The sequence below is a fragment of the Culex pipiens genome, chromosome 1 (genome assembly GCF_016801865.2).
Source record: "Culex pipiens pallens isolate TS chromosome 1, TS_CPP_V2, whole genome shotgun sequence".
NCBI classification, from domain to species: Eukaryota; Metazoa; Arthropoda; class Insecta; order Diptera; family Culicidae; genus Culex; species Culex pipiens.
In genome coordinates this window covers 122492095-122510966 of record NC_068937.1, presented here as the reverse complement: position 1 = coordinate 122510966, position 18872 = coordinate 122492095, and the positions used below count along the sequence as shown (strand labels likewise).

The 18872-nt window shown below is 36.2% G+C and overlaps 2 protein-coding genes across 2 annotated transcripts; one reads left to right on the top strand and one right to left on the bottom strand.

The window, feature by feature from the left end:
• Positions 1–7763: 7763 nt before the first annotated feature.
• LOC120424617 (uncharacterized) lies at positions 7764–12799 on the bottom strand. The gene is made up of 12 exons (XM_052706031.1): positions 12730–12799; positions 12566–12666; positions 12234–12506; positions 11970–12173; positions 11697–11909; positions 11169–11636; positions 10830–11108; positions 10548–10769; positions 10201–10488; positions 9786–10133; positions 9446–9611; positions 7764–9386 (listed from the first exon to the last, which is right to left on the bottom strand). Exons 1-12 carry the CDS (start codon positions 12797–12799, stop codon positions 8929–8931), a joined length of 3090 nt encoding a protein of 1029 aa, XP_052561991.1. The 3' UTR covers positions 7764–8928.
• Positions 12800–14299: 1500 nt separating this feature from the next.
• Positions 14300–15227, top strand: LOC120424619 (protein THEM6-like). Its single transcript, XM_039588783.2, has 2 exons — positions 14300–14446; positions 14521–15227. The coding sequence occupies exon 2, from the start codon at positions 14530–14532 to the stop codon at positions 15115–15117; it is 588 nt and encodes a 195-aa protein (XP_039444717.1). The 5' UTR covers positions 14300–14446; positions 14521–14529; the 3' UTR covers positions 15118–15227.
• The last annotated feature ends 3645 nt before the right edge of the window (positions 15228–18872 follow it).

Sequence of the window (18872 nt, the reverse complement as noted above, 5' to 3'; positions counted from 1 at the left end):
CTTTGGTGTGTCGTCCCAACTCGAATGTAGCCAACATATCCTTAGCTACCTCTCCTCGTGACCATCCCCCCCTCTTTCGTAAACCGGTTTGTGGCTTAAACTCATTGTCCGCTAAATCAAAGGTTCTTTTCTAAATTGTAGTAAACATGTCGATACAAAAATGAAACAAACCTGACACAGTATTTGCGAGCTCTACAGTAGGGAAATTTTACAAACAAAAAAAAAAAGACACATTTTAGAACAAGCGAATAACTATACCATGTTACAAACGTTTCTTACCGAATCTTATCACAAACACACACACCCTACTAGACACCGTTGTTCGTTCGTTCTCTCTAACACTTCTTAGCCGTTTAACGTTAATAACTAAATATACAAATGAAAGAAAGGGGTTTGAACGAGTGCACGAGCTTGCATAAACACTACTTAACTTTTCTACGACAAAGTTGAAACGCATGCGAGCGAGATAGATTTTGGCATAAGCTAACGCAGGAAATATTAAGATTGACAGCAAAAAAAAAAAAAGAAAAAGGCAACATCTTGTAACTAATAATAAATTATTTAAGTTTTCTATTGCCGATGGAAAATTCTTGACTATTGATTTCTATCACACGACTTATGATTACAAACTATATTTTTAAGCTCCACTAATTTATGGGGCTTCCTCTGTTTAAAAAGTCTTATATTAAAACAACTCTAAATTATCAATCCTCATCCCTAGTCCTCGAGGTCTATTCTATTTTGACTAATTGACAGAGTGACAGAATTGACAGATCTCACTTTCACTTACCATAACTTCACTTTACACGATCATTTATTTGTACTTACTGTCGTGATCGGGGACTTTCTTTTATAATAAAAACACAGATATTTTGCAATTAACAAACAACACGTCTTATTCCACAGAAATTAACCACAAAACTGATTTGACAATCTTCATTCTCTCTTTCGCCTGCCGCGCGCATCTCGTTGTTTTCTCGCTCGTCGTTCTCTCTCGCAGCTCGCTAGCGCGCTCTCGCACTCAATCCACAATCAGCTAACAAGGCAATATTCATGAAGGTGCGCACTTTTTGTTGCGCTCTTAACTCTTATTTATGAATTATATCAATCTTATAATAAATACTCATTTAATAATTTATTACATATTCAATCCTGCAACCCATAATCCCTACATTCTCCCTCTTTTCTACTCTCAAGATGACGAATATCAATCATAATTCCTAACAGAAAAATTGCATGAATGCTAAATCAATCAATTTTTTTTTTAATTTCCTAAAAGATTTTCGTCGGGTTCCTCGACTTTGTTTTCATGCTGATCTAAATACGAAAGCGCAGTCTTCGAAATGTTTCATCTATGTTGTCCAAGAGACTGACATCCGATCGCAGGAGTTGTAGAAATGGAATGCGCTGATGAGGTTGAAAATTTAAAAACACCTGAAAATATAAGAAAAAAAAAACGAGGAGAAAAACAAAAACCACAAAAATTTCTCAAATAAACGCAGATTTATCAATCAAACGAGATAAGTGATTGTTTACCTGATTTTCTTTAAATTTTATGTAATTTAAAATTAAAAAGCAAATTTTACAAACATTGCTGAAACAACACGATTTAAAAAAATAATAATTCAAATTCAAAAGCAATTTTTATTTTTTTAAACATTTCGAATGAAATGGAATCACATTATTTTTATTTATTATCATTTTGTGAATATGAAATATAAAACAATGTGTTCTAAATTCAAAAATCTAACATGTTGCTGACTTAAATAACAAATGAAGCATAATTCTGGCGTTTTTAAAGTTTTAAATTTATGTGTACCATAAAAAACAAAGAATAAACATTTCTAAAAATATATACAATGTGGTAATTTATTTAACTTATTTAAAAAAAAAATCTGAAACAAAAACTATGACAGGCACAGATATTGTTTTTACTCAAATTTACACTTTGAATTTATGTGCGCCCGCCACGGAGTTCAAACCGATCTATGGATTATGAGCCCAAGCCCAGTGCCACGTCCGATTGATCCACCAGACGGGACTTGAAGGTAAACATAAACTGATTTTAATATTAAATGCAGACGTGACGAAAAGTATATGTTTGTAATTAATACCCAAAAACACCCAAAATGGATCTACAAGCAAGCTTATTCCTTCCTCATTTTCAATATTTGTATGTGTACTTTTCTGTAATTTATTCGCAACCAAGCTGTACAGCTAAAACATACAACTTTTTTTTTAAATAAAGGCTAGTATGGAGATCGGAAGGAAAGGGGTCAAGAAACAGCTTTACGAACAGCAGAACAAAGGAGAGGGAGCGTTTTCTTGAGGCTTTTCTTCACCCTATCTGGCTTGCTTTCGCTTCTACTGCTGCCCATTTGAATTTTTTCTTGACCGGTTCCTTCCGATGTGCAAACACCGCTTAACATTGTATCAAAAATTACCGCATTTTAACTAATTTTGAAACTGTTAATAAATCATGGCAAAAATTACTAAAATGCAAAATCAGTAATATTTTCGAAGAATTTGTTTTCATCAGTACCGGTACACTTTTATAAAATAAAAAATAGTCCATATTTCAGTTTAAGATGATTTCTTGAAAAGCAATCTCAATAAATGAAGCAAATTGCAAAAATAATATAAATAATTCAATTAATGCTCAAAATGTGCTTTGCTGCACAAAATACATTTTTTTTTATAAAAAAATAAAATCAAATGTTGTTTATTTTTGCCACAAAAGCTTTCTTTAAAAAAAATTACCGATTTAACGATTTTGTTCTGTAAATGCATGGTAGTATCAACATTTTTCAACTTTTATATTAAAAATTTTGAACTTTCTATTAATATTCACTTACGCGATCTTTTAACCAGACAAACGATAGTTTTTACCGAATAGTTTTTTTTTTCTCTGTTGTGTCTACTTAATAATATTTTTGTTTATCTTGAAACAAAACATAGTACAGAAAATATTATTCTAATGAATAAAACAAAATCATGTGGTAAATTGTTGCAATAAAAATAAAATATATAAACTGAAATAAATGCCGTTCCGCTATATTCGATTTCTATTATATGTCAAATTAATTTTCTCTTCAAATTGTATTTATTTTAGCTCAAATTGTATGGATTCAAGCACTTTTGATATTACCGTAGATTAGATTATTCAATGTTACATTTAATCATGATCAAAACAATGTTTAAGGTCATATTATTTATATATACCTTCAAAATGTACTGTGCTTATCAGATAACAACAAAAAACATATTTTATTCAATTATTCTTGTAATGCATAGATGTATAGATTGCAATCTGACTACTTTCTCAAAGAGTTCCAGCTCAGGCGAAACATTTTTCAAACTACCACCGCAGAGGTCTGTCAGGCTCCAACACGGAGGAGACAATATCCTAACCATAATTTCCTTCAAAACGTATCTTGCTTATCTAAAAACAGCTGAAAGATTTTTTAATGTTTTATATTTAAATATTTTGTTTTATTTTTCTCGTAATGTAAAATGGGTCCCAAGCAACTTTGATATATTACTTGAGAAGATTGTTCACAGAAACTTATTTTTTTAAATCACGATCTTTACGATCCCTGTCAATAATTTCTTTTCTTATTTAAAATTTTAACTTTTTCTTTGCTGATAAACTCCTGTTATGTAATTTGAAAAAGTTTGGTTTCATAATTATGTACAATCGATTAAAAAACCCCAAAGTTTCTTTAATTTATTTAAAAATAATGTTTCTCTTAATTTAATTTTTGATATATTTACATTACTAAAATTCTGAAAGTTTTTTTTTTTTACTCAATAAAATGATACAGTGTTAAAATATAATTTCTATCGAAATTAATGAATGATTTTGAACCATTTTGATACAAATAACAGATATTGCATTGAAAAATAAAAATAAATATAATAAATATTTCCTAGTTTTTTTTTTTTTTTAATAATGTTTTTTTTTCGTTGCTCAAATTGTCACTCATACTTCTCAACTCAAAATTAATATTTAAACATTTGTATTATTTTCTCTTGTGATGCAACGCTCTCACACTTTAAATTATATTTTAAGCATTTCTGATGATTAATCATACCTTTATTTATTATTTAAAAATGCATCAAATTAATTATTAAGTGAATTATTTTACCTTTTTTTAACTAATAATGTATTATTCATGTTAACAATTACTTAAATTTTTACTTCCCTGTGAAATAATGTTGGGTTTCAAGCAACTTTTGTATCACAGCTGAGTAAATCGATTAAAGTAACAATTAACCATAACAACTATCAATATGGAATACTTAATCATTAACGTCTTTCAATTTAGAGGTTTATCTTTCAAGAGAGGACAACTCCAGTGTTAGTGACAACCGTTTTAGTCCTATTCGATGAATTTAAAATCATTTTTTTAGGTAGTTCACAGACATAATGCCAAAATACATATTGCTTTATTTGTGGATATCAAAAAGTACTCACTTTCACATTTAAATTTGTTTATTCATTTTCTTAGGTCAATTTCTTTTGTGATGTTAAAGACGGTCCTTAATTGAATGAAAAGATTTGCTGAACAATATATTTTTAAAATCCATAAGGCTCCTTCTGCGAAGTTATTTTTAAAAAAATCATCACAAAAGTCTGTCGGGTTCCTTTATCGAGGAAATTGTTATCTGACTGCTTTCGCAAAGAACTCCAGCACAGATTATTCATTTTTTTTTAATCTGACTACCATCGCAGAGGTCTGTCAGGCTCCAACACAGAGGAGACTTTTTTCTGACTACCATCGCAGAGGTCTGTCAGGCTCCAACACAGAGGAGACTTTTTTCTGACTACCATCGCAGAGGTCTGTCAGGCTCCAACACAGAGGAGACTTTTTTTCTGACTACCATCGCAGAGGTTTGTCAGTCTCCAACACAGAAGAGACTTCAAAATTAACTATGACTAATCAATTATAACGGCAAAAAACGTTGCTCAAATCAAATTTCAAAGCAAAACATTGATTGTCAATTTCTGCATAAATCTATAAAATTTTCATTAGAATTCTAAAACGATAGTTTTCAATTTCCACAGCATCAAGCAACAATCTAATATTGCATCAAATTCACAGTAAAAATTTATCGTCAATAATAACAACAATCAAATCTTCATTCAAATGAGAACTAAACATTTTTTCATTAACCATAAAATTAATAATCAAATTTTGCATCAACTTCAAAACAAAACATTGGTCATCAATTACCATATAAACAATCAAATATTGCGTCAAATTTAAAACTCAAAATTGCCCATCATAAAACAACAATCAAATATTGCATGAAATTTAAAACCGAAAAAAATACCGTTCTATAATAACAAAACTCAAATTCAGAAAACAAATCTTGGCCTTCGATTGCCACAACAAAAAGCAAATCTATCATCATATTCAAAATAATAACTGGTTTTCGATTACCACAATATCAATCAAACCTCGTATCTTACTCGAAACAAAATATTGGTTTTCATTTATCGCAAAAATAAGCAAATTTGTCATCTTATCATAACAAAACATTGGGCTTTAATTCCCTCATCAACAATCAAATCTTTCAATCAAAATTAAACCTGTAAATTTTGTAATTTGTGATTTTATTGGACTTTGCATCAAGTCATTGCCACAACAAGCATATCTTTCATTAAATTTAAAACAAAACTAACAAGAAGCAAATATTTATCTTATTCAAAATTAACATTGGTCTTCAATTACCAAAATAACCAGCATCCAATCCAAAATAAAAAATAAAAATAATGATCATCAATAATAACAACAATCCATAACAATCAAATTTTGCATCAAATTCAAAACAAAACATTGGTCGTCAATTATAATAACAACAATAAAATTCAAACAACAAATTTGATTTCAATTACCAAAACAACAACTGAATTAAAAACAAATTATCTACCTTCAATCGCAAACTACACTGAAAGAAACCAACATAGCAACTTCCCATGTTTTACACATGAATCTGCCCCATACGACTTGGCATGTGAATGTCACGTGTAAATCATATGAAAAAAATCAATCGCGTGCCGCGTTAGATTCATATGGAAAGCAAGTATACTTCAAGTGTCATCACACATGATTATCACGTGAAATTCTTATCTCTATATAATGAAAAACACGTTAGCTTCACATGCCATAGCACATGATTATCATGTGAAATTCATATTGAAATTGATAGGATTTCACATACAAATCAAATGTTTTTCTTTTCATTTTCAAGAGAAAATCTTTTGAATTTTTACGTAGAATTTTATTTAAAATCAAATAACCTGCAGCATTCGAATTCAATTGAATAAATTTAAATTGCATACATTTTTATGCAATTTAAAATAATTCAATTGAATTCGTTTTTTACTGGCAATACAAGAATAATACAATAAAAATTGTTTTACATCATAAGTATTACATGTGTTTTTATTACATTTGATCCTTCCACATACCTACTCTTCCTCGTCGTTATAAAAACCTCGCTTAATTCTAAAATATTGTTTATGATTAATTGAGTGTATCATTATCGGCGGTCCATCTAGTTCACTAAGTGATAACAATCTGTGTAATAAAGTTGGTTTTATAACCTCTTGGGCCAAAAAATGATCGTCGAAACCTCCACATTGCCAAAGCTGTCCAACTAAAAAATAACTTGAATCAATATTCAGGATTTCTACTATTTCATACAGTTCCGTTACATCGTCTTGAGTATAAGTAACAAATGTTCCGTTTTTATAGATAATACCGTGAATTTTACAATTATAAGCAGATAAAATTGAATTGTGAGTGTTAACTATGTCACTGTGTATTAAATGCATAAAGTATGATCGAGTTTCAAGTTGTGTTATCGTAAAGTTATCAATGGAATCGCCTTTGAAAAAAACTTCGTTCGAGCTGTCATGACTAAACTGCAATCCAGCTTTCATTCCCAAAGTGTAACTAATATTTTTCCGCGAAGATACAATGTGTGCGTACTTTATAAATATGGAATGCTTCGCTTCTTGCCGGAAACACATAAGGTTACCTACAGGACCACTAGCATTGATTACCCGGCCATAATGTACCAGATGATGATGCTTTGGGCGAAGTGTTTCGTTTGGAAAATGCTCAAGAAAAAGTTCGTGGTGCAGCTTTGTTAATTTATTCAATTTGTCAATATCAGAAGGTTTGAATGATGGAAGAAGGGCAAAATCAACTAAGTTTACCAAACATTTTACATAATTCCATACCGGATCATCAATCGGTACAAGGAGTCCTATTATAAAGGTAAAGAAATGGCAAAATGAACGCATTTCTGCGGATGTGGTTCGTATTTTATAAGTATGTGATTTGTTGTCAAATTCAACATCGGGCATTCTAGAAAGTGAACTGTCCAACGATTGTTTTCCAAGTAGTCTTCTTCTTACATTAAGATGGTCGAGAGTAAAGAATTTTTTGATTTTTATGTAATGAAGAAGAACAGCTTCGAAACCTATTTTGCAAACTCCACTGCTAAATAGGTCGTGCATGGGATCAACCGAAAGATTTTTTACTGCGCTGAATGAAGGTAGTTTACTAAACTCAGTACGGCCGCGAATCCCAGACTCACTTTGAATACCGTAACTGACATCTTCTTCATAGTTTTGTTCAGTTCGTACAGCCTCTTCCTTTTCATCAACATCTTGCTGTGTGTCAAATTTGTGCCTCTTACAAAATCGACAAAAATAATTAGCAGTGAAACTTCCGGAGAACATAAGCATCGAGTGCATTCCTAAGTTATCGCCCTGCACTAACAACAGCGGGAACCTAACCAAAATGTCCTGGTTCTGAACTCTAAGTAGTACACCTTCTACTTCCACTTGCTTAAACTTTTCTATAACTTTTTCTATCATCGCGTTGAATCCGACAGTTTTAAGGTCATTTTTTTTTATAAATCCAGCTACAAAAATGTTGCACAATTTTGAAGCGAACTGTTCCGGCGTGACTAGACATTGGTAGTACAAACCGCAGATTGTGTGTTTTTTGTTGTGCGAAGATAGAGTGTCATTAATCTCAAATTCATCCGAGTAGAATGACAACGGAAAAACAATATCATGTGGATAGGCCATTTTTACTTTTTGGTAACAACTTCCGTTCACAAAATGTCTGATATTCTTAGACTGCTCAAGTTTATGTAAATGTTCAATCGTTTTCTGAAAAACTCCGGGCGCTTCGAAAAATTTTTTAAGTTGAAAGTGTATGTCCATGATTGCAAGGAGGTGTTGGTTGCTATCAATTTCTAAGTTATGTTCCATGCTTGCTGACTCTACAATTTGTTTACCCTCTACCACAGCTACAGTGGGAGGTTTGAAAAGGTTCTGCTTTTCCAAGTGTTTAAAGAAAGAATAATCAGTTTTAAATAGTTCGAACGGATTAACCATTTTGCGGAGATATGCATTTAACTTATATTGCGTATCGGGATCGAGATGCATTGGAAGTTGTTCAACTTCTTTGACTATTTGACTGTAGAGTGTCTGGCAATCTGCTTGGACCGATATTACGTCATTTCTGCTTAAATTACATTTGTTGTGTAGCTTTAAACTGAATGCTAATGCTGATCTGTCAATGTTTTGCAATGATTTTTCGAATGTGTAGTCGTCCTGGTCAGTCGGTTGAGCGATCTCTAATTGTGGTGGTGATATAAATAAGTCAGATGTATTGTTTGCTTGTGGTTCTTTCATAACTTGGATGATTTTTTCCTTGTGGGTCAGCAAATGCCGTTGGAATCGGTACATATCCGTCAGTACCATAATACAATTTTTGTAAGTGCAGCGGAACTGGTATCTTTGTGGAACGACATGAGTTTGCTTGAGATGATCAATGTACGCGCCAGCTGATTGAAAAATCTCAGCGCAAGCTGAGATGAAACAGGTAAACATCCTCTTTAGTGTTGAAAGCTGCTGTTGAGATACGATACAAACTTTTGTATGAAACCGTACCGCTCCTTTACCGGCCGCTCGTAGATGTACTCAGTTATAAAAAGATACACCAGCTTGCAGAAGCGAGAGTGTTGTAGGCCTAGCACGGTACATAACTTGATGTACACGTCAATCGTCCGACGCGCCGACGGTAATCTATAACAAATATCGTTATAGTACAAACGAAACTCTCCGCTCAATTCAGTTGCCGATCCAAAAAACACGACTTTGGGAGCTTCGTCGAGTTGGTAGTCTCGATACTTCCTCTGCGATGCTTCGAGCTTGTCGTTCAGATCCTCCTCACTGCTCACAAATATGATCGTGTCGTCTCGACCGTTGATTATAGATGGTTTGAATCCAACCTTCAGCTTTTGTGGTGGCAGAACATGATTAAGCAGCAGTAGGAGTGACGTAGTTTTCAAGTCTGTAAAATTAAAGAAAAAATTACGCGCTATTCACATTATTAGTTCTAAGAAACTTTACCTTCGCTGGCATCGATCTTCTTCAGTACTTCGATCAACGAAGCACCGAGCTCGTCCAGCGATCGGTTCTCAGCGAACGAAATCGTCGCAGTAATGGTATTACTCCACCTTTGGGAACGGTCCACGTCTTCAGCTTGAAGTGTCAGAGATAGGTAATCTATGTCGATCTGTAAACAAATAGATAAGAATCTCAGGCTAATACAACTACAGCGCCACCATGTAGCGGGTGAGCAAATACAGAAACTAAATTGATTGGAAATGACCGTTTTTGGTGGTCGATGAGTAAGAACTCGAGTGTACCGTCAATTTGTCTTTGGCAGAAAGTTGAAAAATAGACTTACCAATTGGTAGCCATACTGGCAGCGGACAAATTTCCAGTAGAAGGTTGCTTTAAGTTGCTCGACCGATTTAGGTTTCCCCAAAAACTGTTCGCGGGAGCTGAAGCTAACCTTCCAACAGTCGATAACCGTTGACCACGGATCAGCATTCAATTTGAGCCAGTTGTTGGCCTCCTGCTCCTTCGGATTGACGAGTTCGCAACGTTTCTTATTTCCGGTTGTCTGCTGCGCTAGGTGGGCTTCGTCGCTTTCCTTTCGCTTCTTGTTTCGGGCCTTGATGGTATTGATTTTATTGTAAATCTGTCCACCGGGGTTCTTCTTACTACCACCCGGAGGCAAGTAATAATCGTCCTGTAACATGAATTTAATCATTATTACCTATCCAAATAAATCATATCAAATAAAGCTTGTTTTATACCTTCTCCTCGTTGCTAAACGTTAGCTTAATCGACTCTGCATATTTCTGCAAATCGCGGCAATAACATTTGCTCCTGTTTTTTAAGTGCCATTCTGCAACAATACCGCACAAATCACTACGTCTGTTATCCGACAGCCTTCCCTTGCCGGCCAGATTTGTGATCGTTTGACCAAGAACGGTTTGATTCAGAAGCGACTTTAATCGCTCAGGCGTGAGCTCGACGATCGGGGGATCATTTGCCAGACTGGCGGTATTCTCTTTCTCCTGATACCGGCTGGTCGTGGAAATCTGGAAAAAATATACAAAATAAGTAAATATTGCAAGATAAACTCAGAACTAAGAATTACCTGTATGTCTCCGGGCCGGAGCAGCGAATGTTCAGCGTTTGAGCCGGATGTTGATTGCGGCTGCTGGTGCGCTCCGCCGGGCGCGTGCAGCGAATGTTCAGCGTTTGTGCCGGATGTCGATTGGAGCTGCTGGTGCGTTCCTCCGTGCCGGCGCAGCGAATGGTCAGAGTTTGTGCCGGATGTTGATTGAAGCGGCTGCTGTGTCTCGTTCGCAGCAGGTATCTGGAAAAAGCGTACAAGAACTAAATAAACCAACTCAGAACCGAGAATCTTCTTCTTTACCTGTGCGCCTCCGGGGCGAGGTGGCGATCGGACAAAATATCCCGACAGCACCTGTTCCGTTCTGTCCTCTTCCTTCGGAATATTTTCCCAGCCAGATGTTGATTGCGGCCGCTGGTGCGCTCCGCCGGGCGCGTGCGGCGAATGGTCCGCGTTTTTGCCGGATGTTGATTGAAGCCGCTGATGCAGGGATGTTGATTGAATACGCGGGCGCAGCGAATGGTCAGCGTTTGTGCCGGATGTTGATTGAATCGGCTGCTGTGTCTCGTTCGCAGCAGATATCTGGAAAAAGCGTACAAGAACTGAATAAACCAACTCAGAACCGAGAATCTTCTTCTTTACCTGTGCGCTTCCGGGGTGAGGTAGCGATCGGACAAAATATCCCGACAGCACCTGTTCCGTTCCGTCCTCTTCCGTCGTAATCTTCTCCCAGCCGGATGTCGATTGGAGCTGCTGGTGCGTTCCTCCGGGCCGGCGCAGCGAATGGTCAGAGTTTGTGCCGGATGTTGATCGAAGCGGCTGCTGTGTCTCGTTCGCAGCAGGTATCTGGAAAAAGCGTACATGAACTAAATAAACCAACTCAGAACCGAGAATCTTCTTCTTTACCTGTGCGCCTCCGGGGCGAGGTGGCGATCGGACAAAATATCCCGACAGCACCTGTTCCGTTCTGTCCTCTTCCTTTGGAATCTTTTCCCAGCCAGATGTTGATTGCGGCCGCTGGTGCGCTCCGCCGGGCGCGTGCTGCGAATGGTCCGCGTTTTTGCCGGATGTTGATTGAATCGGCTGCTGTGTCTCGATCGCAGCAGATATCTGGAAAAAGCGTACAAGTACTAAATAAACCAACTCAGAACCGAGAATCTTCTTCTTTACCTGTGCGCTTCCGGGGTGAGGTAGCGATCGGACAGAATATCCCGATAGCACCTGTTCCGTTTGTTCCGTTCCGTCCTCTTCCGTCGTAATCTTCTCCCAGCCGGATGTCGATTGGAGCTGCTGGTGCGCTCCTCCGGGCCGGCGCAGCGAATGGTCAGCGTTTGTGCCGGATGTTGATCGAAGCGGCTGCTGTGTCTCGTTCGCAGCAGGTATCTGGAAAAAGCGTACATGAACTAAATAAACCAACTCAGAACCGAGAATCTTCTTCTTTACCTGTGCGCCTCCTGGGCGAGGTGGCGATCGGACAAAATATCCCGACAGCACCTGTTCCGTTCTGTCCTCTTCCTTTGGAATCTTTTCCCAGCCAGATGTTGATTGCGGCCGCTGGTGCGCTCCGCCGGGCGCGTGCTGCGAATGGTCCGCGTTTTTGCCGGATGTTGATTGAAGCGGCTGCTGTGTCTCGTTCGCAGCAGGTATCTGAAAAAAGCGTACAAGAACTAAATACACCAACTTAGAACTGAGAATCTTCTTCTTTACCTGTGCGCCTCCGGGGCGAGGTGGCGATCGGACAAAAGATTCCGACAGCACCTTTTCGGCGGAAGTAAACGTCAGCGGCTGCTCGGTCACTGTTTCCTCATAGTTGTTGTTAAAGGTAGCCGATTGGTGTGACTCAGTTGTTTCGGAATCCGGTTCGAATTCTACGGTCAAAAAATCGGAGGAAACGGAAGATTTATCTCCGCCAAAAGGGGAACTGTCAGCATATTCTGTAGGCGCGGTCACAGGCTCGTCGGCGTTCAATTGTTGGAAATCCTGTTATGAAAAAGAAGGAAAAATAAACTTTCGATTTTCCATGATAAATTATGTTTTACCAAGGTCACTAAATTGTCCGCTCGTTCCGCAATCTTTGCCAATCCGTGTTGGACCAAGATTTCAACAATTTTATCCGGGTTATCGGGGTCAACCTGAGCATCTGTGGACACAGAAGACTTTTAGTAAACTGCATTTCATTGCAAACAATTTAAACTATATTTACCAAGGAGAAAATTAACGATTTGATCCGGGAAATTGAATCGTGCAAATGATTCGTCGTGATCACGCGCCATCTTGATTGCCTGTGCCTGTGCCTTCACACTCAAAATCAAATCAAGTCAAAGTAACGTGCTTTACACATGAACTTCATTGTATAGGGCAGTTGGGGTGAATCCAAGAGCAATTCACTTGAATCAAACATGAAAATCCAATGAAAAAAGAGTGGATAAAAATTGATGAAACGAATGCGGTTTTCACATGCATTCATTATGAAAGTCATGTCAAAACCAAAGGAAAAACACGTGAATTTATTGTGTTGATGTTTGGAGACTCTCACGTGAAAAAACACTTGAGATTGCTATGTCGGTTTCTTTCAGTGTAATCCTCCATCAAATTCAACACGAAATATTGATTTTCAATTTCCACAATCTTGTCAAATCTTTTGTCAAATTATAAACAAAATATTGATTTTCGTCAATCACAAAAATAAGAAAAAAAAATTTAAGTCTAATTCGTAACAAAACATTGGAGTTCAATTTCCACAACAACAATTATACATTGCATCAAATTAAAAACAAAACATTGGTCGTCAATCAAAACAACAACAATCAAATCTAAAGCAAAAATGTGATTGTACAAAAACAATCAAATTTCGAGCAAATTATTTGCCTTCAAATTCCACCATAAACTTAGAAAAAACATTGGTTTTCAATTATCACAACGAAAAGCCAAACTTACTACTTCAAAACAAAACATTCGTTCCCAATATCACAACAACAAGCAAATCATTCATTAAATTCAAGACCGTCAATTATCGCAGATAGTTTTATGCCTTTTATCAATTTCAAATAACAAGTTCAAGCAAAAATCTACCTGTTTCAAAACACAGGCAAAACAACAAAGCGAAACTTTGGACCTGCATCCTGGCAGGTAAACAAAACTGTTGGATTTCACAACACAACAATTCAAGCAAAACAAATGATCTTTCATGAATCAAAAGGTTCGACTTACCGGACTGTGCCATTGTCGTGATCGGGGACTTTCTTTTATAATAAAAACACAGATATTTTGCAATTAACAAACAACACGTCTTATTCCACAGAAATTAACCACAAAACTGATTTGACAATCTTCATTCTCTCTTTCGCCTGCCGCGCGCATCTCGTTGTTTTCTCGCTCGTCGTTCTCTCTCGCAGCTCGCTAGCGCGCTCTCGCACTCAATCCACAATCAGCTAACAAGGCAATATTCATGAAGGTGCGCACTTTTTGTTGCGCTCTTAACTCTTATTTATGAATTATATCAATCTTTTAATAAATACTCATTTAATAATTTATTACATATTCAATCCTGCAACCCATAATCCCTACACTTACCACTTTTAATTTGGATCACACAACACGCGATCATTCATTTGTACTTACCACTTTAAAGCTGGATCAATTTTTCTCTTGCCACTGATTTGGTACCTCAACTTTGATGTCCGTGTTTGGGAAACGCAGCACTGTGAACGATTCAACTTGCAAGTACTGTACAATATTGCACACAAGATTTAATGCAACAGAGTATACACCACTAATTACTAAGAAGAGACAAACACAACCTGAGCAAAACAGTTAGTACACAGTATCGATTTGTAGCTTTAGCAGCGAACAACACTCTGCTGCACGGTTCGTGACAATCACAATAGTTGTACTTGAAGTGGTAAACAGAGCGTTATTAGGTAAGTGATTTGCACTTTGCCGTACGAACCGTCTCAAGTGCACCTCGAGTCTGATACGTTTTCCCCTCCTCAAGTCCGCCGCCATGTACTGGATCATCGCCGTCCTTGTGCTGCTAGCGTTCGACGTCAACTACTACGTCCGCTTCGTCTTCACCCAGCTCTCGCTGAACATCTCCAACCTGTTCCACAAGAAGCAGCTAACCGACACGGTCACGTCGTACGGCATCTGCACCACGCAGGACATCGACATCTTCCTCGATCACATGAACAACGTGCGGTTCCTGCGCGAGCTCGACTTTGCCCGGTACCACTGGTTCGGCCGAACAAAGTTCTGGTCCAAGCTACGCTCGCGGGGAGCTTCCTCGGTGCAGGGCGCAACGTCGATCCGGTACCGGCGCATGATCGGACTGTTCCGGCCGTTTCGCGTCGAAACGCGGCTCGTTTGGTGGGACGAGCGCAGTTTGTACCTCGAGCACCGGTTCGTCACGCTGACGGATGGGTTCGTGCGGGCGGTGGCCATTTCGCGGCAGGTGGCACCTGGAGGGTTCAACATGGGCGAGCTGATTGAACAGTTTGACGAGTGTCGCGAGAGGCCGGATCGACCGGAGGAAATTGGCCACTGGCTGGAGGCGATCGAGGTGTCTAGACTGAAGCTAAGAAAGGAGCGATGAGGGTGCAGTGCCGAGTGAATCAGTGGTACCAAATATTTGTACTTGGACAACTGGCAAACCAGTATTAATGAAGAATACAAATAACCAAGAGGGCGTCATCTTAAATTTGATTATTTCTTTTTATTTAAACTAGAAGTTTCATAATTCGACGGTAACATTTCAAAAGGCATCATGTACATTTTGACACTTTCTGGGTTATTGCATATTCTAAAAGTACTCCTAATAAGCTACCTCTCCACCAAAAATGAGCAAAAGTTACTTCAGTAAAGTCTGTTTAATCATGATTTTAAATAAAGTAACATAAACAAAATCTCTGCCATCAGCAGTCCCTGTTTATATAGCCCTGTTAAACTATCAAACAAAAGACTACATGAACCTCGTCACGAAAAAAAAGCAACATGAACAAAGCGCCATGTACATTCGGCGAAGAAAAACGAATCATAACAAAGCGTCCCCCTCAATGACAGCAGGGTGATATAGACGTTGGTGATTTCAAAAGAAGTTATGTTTGTTTTTCTCAAATAAAATTACGGAAATAATGTTTTATTGAATTTGGATGATCAAGTATCAATGAAAGCAACGTTTTTCATCGTTTGTTATTATTAGAACATCTTATTTTGCTTTTATATTAAAATGGGAATTGAAAATGGATGCTCAACATTCAAATGCGTTTTTCTCAAAACGCATGGTTTGTACATGATGCTTTTTGAAATGTTGGCGTCGAATTGCTGCGCTAGTCGTCTTAAAAAGTTCTTGTAATATAAATAGGGTACTAAAGCCCTATGTCAATTTTTATGTACAACGGTAAAAACACGAATAAAAACCATTTCTGATCACTTTTTTTTTCATTTTAAGGCAAAAAAAAAAAAATGACAAGACAACATTTTTTCGATAGATCAACTATGGTCCCCTTGGAACGAGCTGTCAAATAGGACCTTTTCTGTCAAGAAGGACCGCGAGGTTAATTTTTCAAAATTGATTTAAAAATCCATTTTAAACTCTTTGTGGTCGTACAAAGGGTCATTGTACTCAGAAAAATAAGCTTTATCGCTGTAAACAATAATATCAGCAATCTAAGCTTCATTTTAGGACCCAATTATATTTAATAATTTTTTAATAAAAAAAATAAAATCTAGCAGCAAATTGAGGAATTTCAGAATTTTAGAGTTTTAGACACGAAAAGAATGCGAAACTTTGCTTGAGCGCATTCCTTCCGATCTCCGAACTTCATCCGAAGATTCGGTTAACCGGAGTAATTTTTTTTCAAGGCCTTCGGATAATCGATCTCGACCTCGACTGGGGCGAATCGGGACGACAGTTTGTGTTTTTAGAGCTTGAAATTTGGGATACGATGCACAATTTTTGAAAAAAATAAAATAAAAATGAAATAAATAAAAATTATAAATATTAAAAGAACAAGCCATTGCTTCAACATTTGCATGGAAAAAGTGTTTAAAAATTCATTTTACACTAGTTCAGTTGTTTTGCAATCATTATAATAGTTCTCAAAAAATGTAAGATTTGACGAAAACATTGAAGGGATTTTCGGGCCAACATTGAAGGGGGGAAGACAAATCCCCTGCTTTGCAGGTTGACCACTCAAATCTCATTTTCAAATTCCAGACTTTTTCCCGACTTTTCCATAAACTCAAAAAATAGGCATTTCCTATCTAAATAATGATTTCTAACAAAAAACTCTTTATAAAAAAAATATATCAACCTAAACAAATTAAAAAAATCTAACTATTTACAATTTTCGTAGAAAAAGAAACCCAAGAACAAACTCCTAAAAAATACTTAAAAAATGGAAGCACTCATTATTTTGATTCAGGGTAGAAACATAAACAAATAATAGTCTTTTAAAAATAACTGAAAGCTTGAAAACAATTATAATTTCAATGTTAATTTTTAAAATTGAAAAACGTATAGTTTTTGATACTCCAAAAACAAAAGGTTAAAGATTATTGAATATAACATTTTCTTCTTAATTTTATTTTATTAAAAAACAAAGAACGCTTAAAACATGATTACATTATTTCAAAGAATTTTGAAAAATGTCTAGGAATTCGTATATTATTTTTTAAAATCCCTTCTATTTTTTTTAATGTGGACCTGATTTATCCAGTTATTAGTATTTTACTGTTTAATTTTTTTTCAATGAAAAATTCAGTTTGATAAGATTCCATGTTTTACAACATACCTACTTTATGCGAAATGTTCGAAGAGACAAATGCTTCAAACATATTTATTCGCAATAATTTAAATCAAAATTACTTTTTTTTGCATTTTCAATATTTTTTCATGTTACAAAACGTAATAAAGTTTTTATTTTTTTTTCATTCAGAACGAATAACGATTGGATTTTATTCGATATTTATTTTTTCCAAAAACTGAAGACAAACCTTTGGGGAAAAAAAATTTAAATGGCTTAATGATTTTTTTCCACCAAAAAAACCATTGACAAACTCTAGTTGGAATCTTTTTTCAAATATTCAATCAATTTTAAAACCATTAAAACAGAATCATAACTTTACGCTGGCCATAATCGTTAAAATTAGGTTCTATTAGTTTTTAATTAACTTTGTTGTTGTTATTAGTTAAGTTTGTTTGATAAATAGATCTTGTTTTATAAACAAAAATTGGTAAAAACCAGTTGATTCATAAAAATATATTAAGGAATTCTGTGTTGAATGCATTTAATATTTATTAGGATTTTTAATGTCATAAATGGCCTTTTCATTCTTAAATAAATTGAAACAGTGAAAGAAACCTTAAATTTAAATTAAGTTACTTAAGCAAAAAATTGTGAATTTAATTTTAAAAATTGTACAAAATATGACAAAATTATTCAAGAGTTAGAAAATAATTTTCAAATAAGTATACTTGGAATTCCCGATTTTTCCCGACTTTTTGGCAAAAAATGACAAATTCCCGACTTTTTCCCGATTTTTTTGCGAATTTTGGCGAATTCCCAAATTTCCGACTCGAGTGGCCACCCTGCAAAAGCTTTAAATAAAATTTGTACCAGGGGTTTGTAAAATGGGGTCGCAAAACTCGAATTTGGTGTTAAAAGTAAAAACATAAATAAAAAAGCGATTTTTTATGTTGTGATTCGACTGTGTAGGACGTACACAGTAAACAAAAATCATGGTAATATTACATCTGGGTAGGGGTACATCTTTGATGTGAGAAAAAAATGTGTAATTTTATCTCTGAAAGTGTGTAATTTTTTTATAGTGTTATGTAATTTTTCTGTCTAAATTGAGGTGAAATTACATCACAAAAGAGGTAAGGCGTCATCCATAAAGTATGTCACGCTCTAGGGGGGGGGGGGGGGGAAGGGGGGGCTGAGCAAGTGTGACATTGCATGTAATAAATATAGGAAAAGCGTGACAAAGGAGGGGAGGGGGAGGTAAATTTTGTCTGATTTTAGCGTGACGTACTTTATGGATGAAGCTTAATATTCAACCATCCAGAATTACACCATCCAAATTTACACAACCTTCCAAGCAACCTTCGGATATTCGAGTCTGGACTGTATTTGGATTTTAAAGACAGATGAATTTTTCAGGATTTTTACACCGCATCTGAATAAGCTGTGTACGGAGGGGACCATCCATAAACCACGTGGACACTTTTTTGGAAATCTCGAACCCCCCCCCCCTCGTGGACAATTGTCCATACAAAAAAAATCTTTTTTGTATGGAGCGTGGACAATCGCCATACCCCCCCCCCCCTAAAGTGTCCACGTGGTT

Coding starts and splice junctions, on each gene's coding strand:
- LOC120424619 (XM_039588783.2), top strand. CDS start 14,530: ATGTACTGGATCATCGCCGTCCTTGTGCTGCTAGCGTTCGACGTCAAC.
- LOC120424617 (XM_052706031.1), bottom strand. CDS start 12,799: ATGGCGCGTGATCACGACGAATCATTTGCACGATTCAATTTCCCGGAT. Junction 11,109..11,168: donor CTCACCCCGGAAGCGCACAG/GTAAAGAAGAAG, acceptor CGCTTTTTCCAG/ATATCTGCTGCGAACGAGAC. Junction 10,134..10,200: donor CGTTTAGCAACGAGGAGAAG/GTATAAAACAAG, acceptor TTCATGTTACAG/GACGATTATTACTTGCCTCC.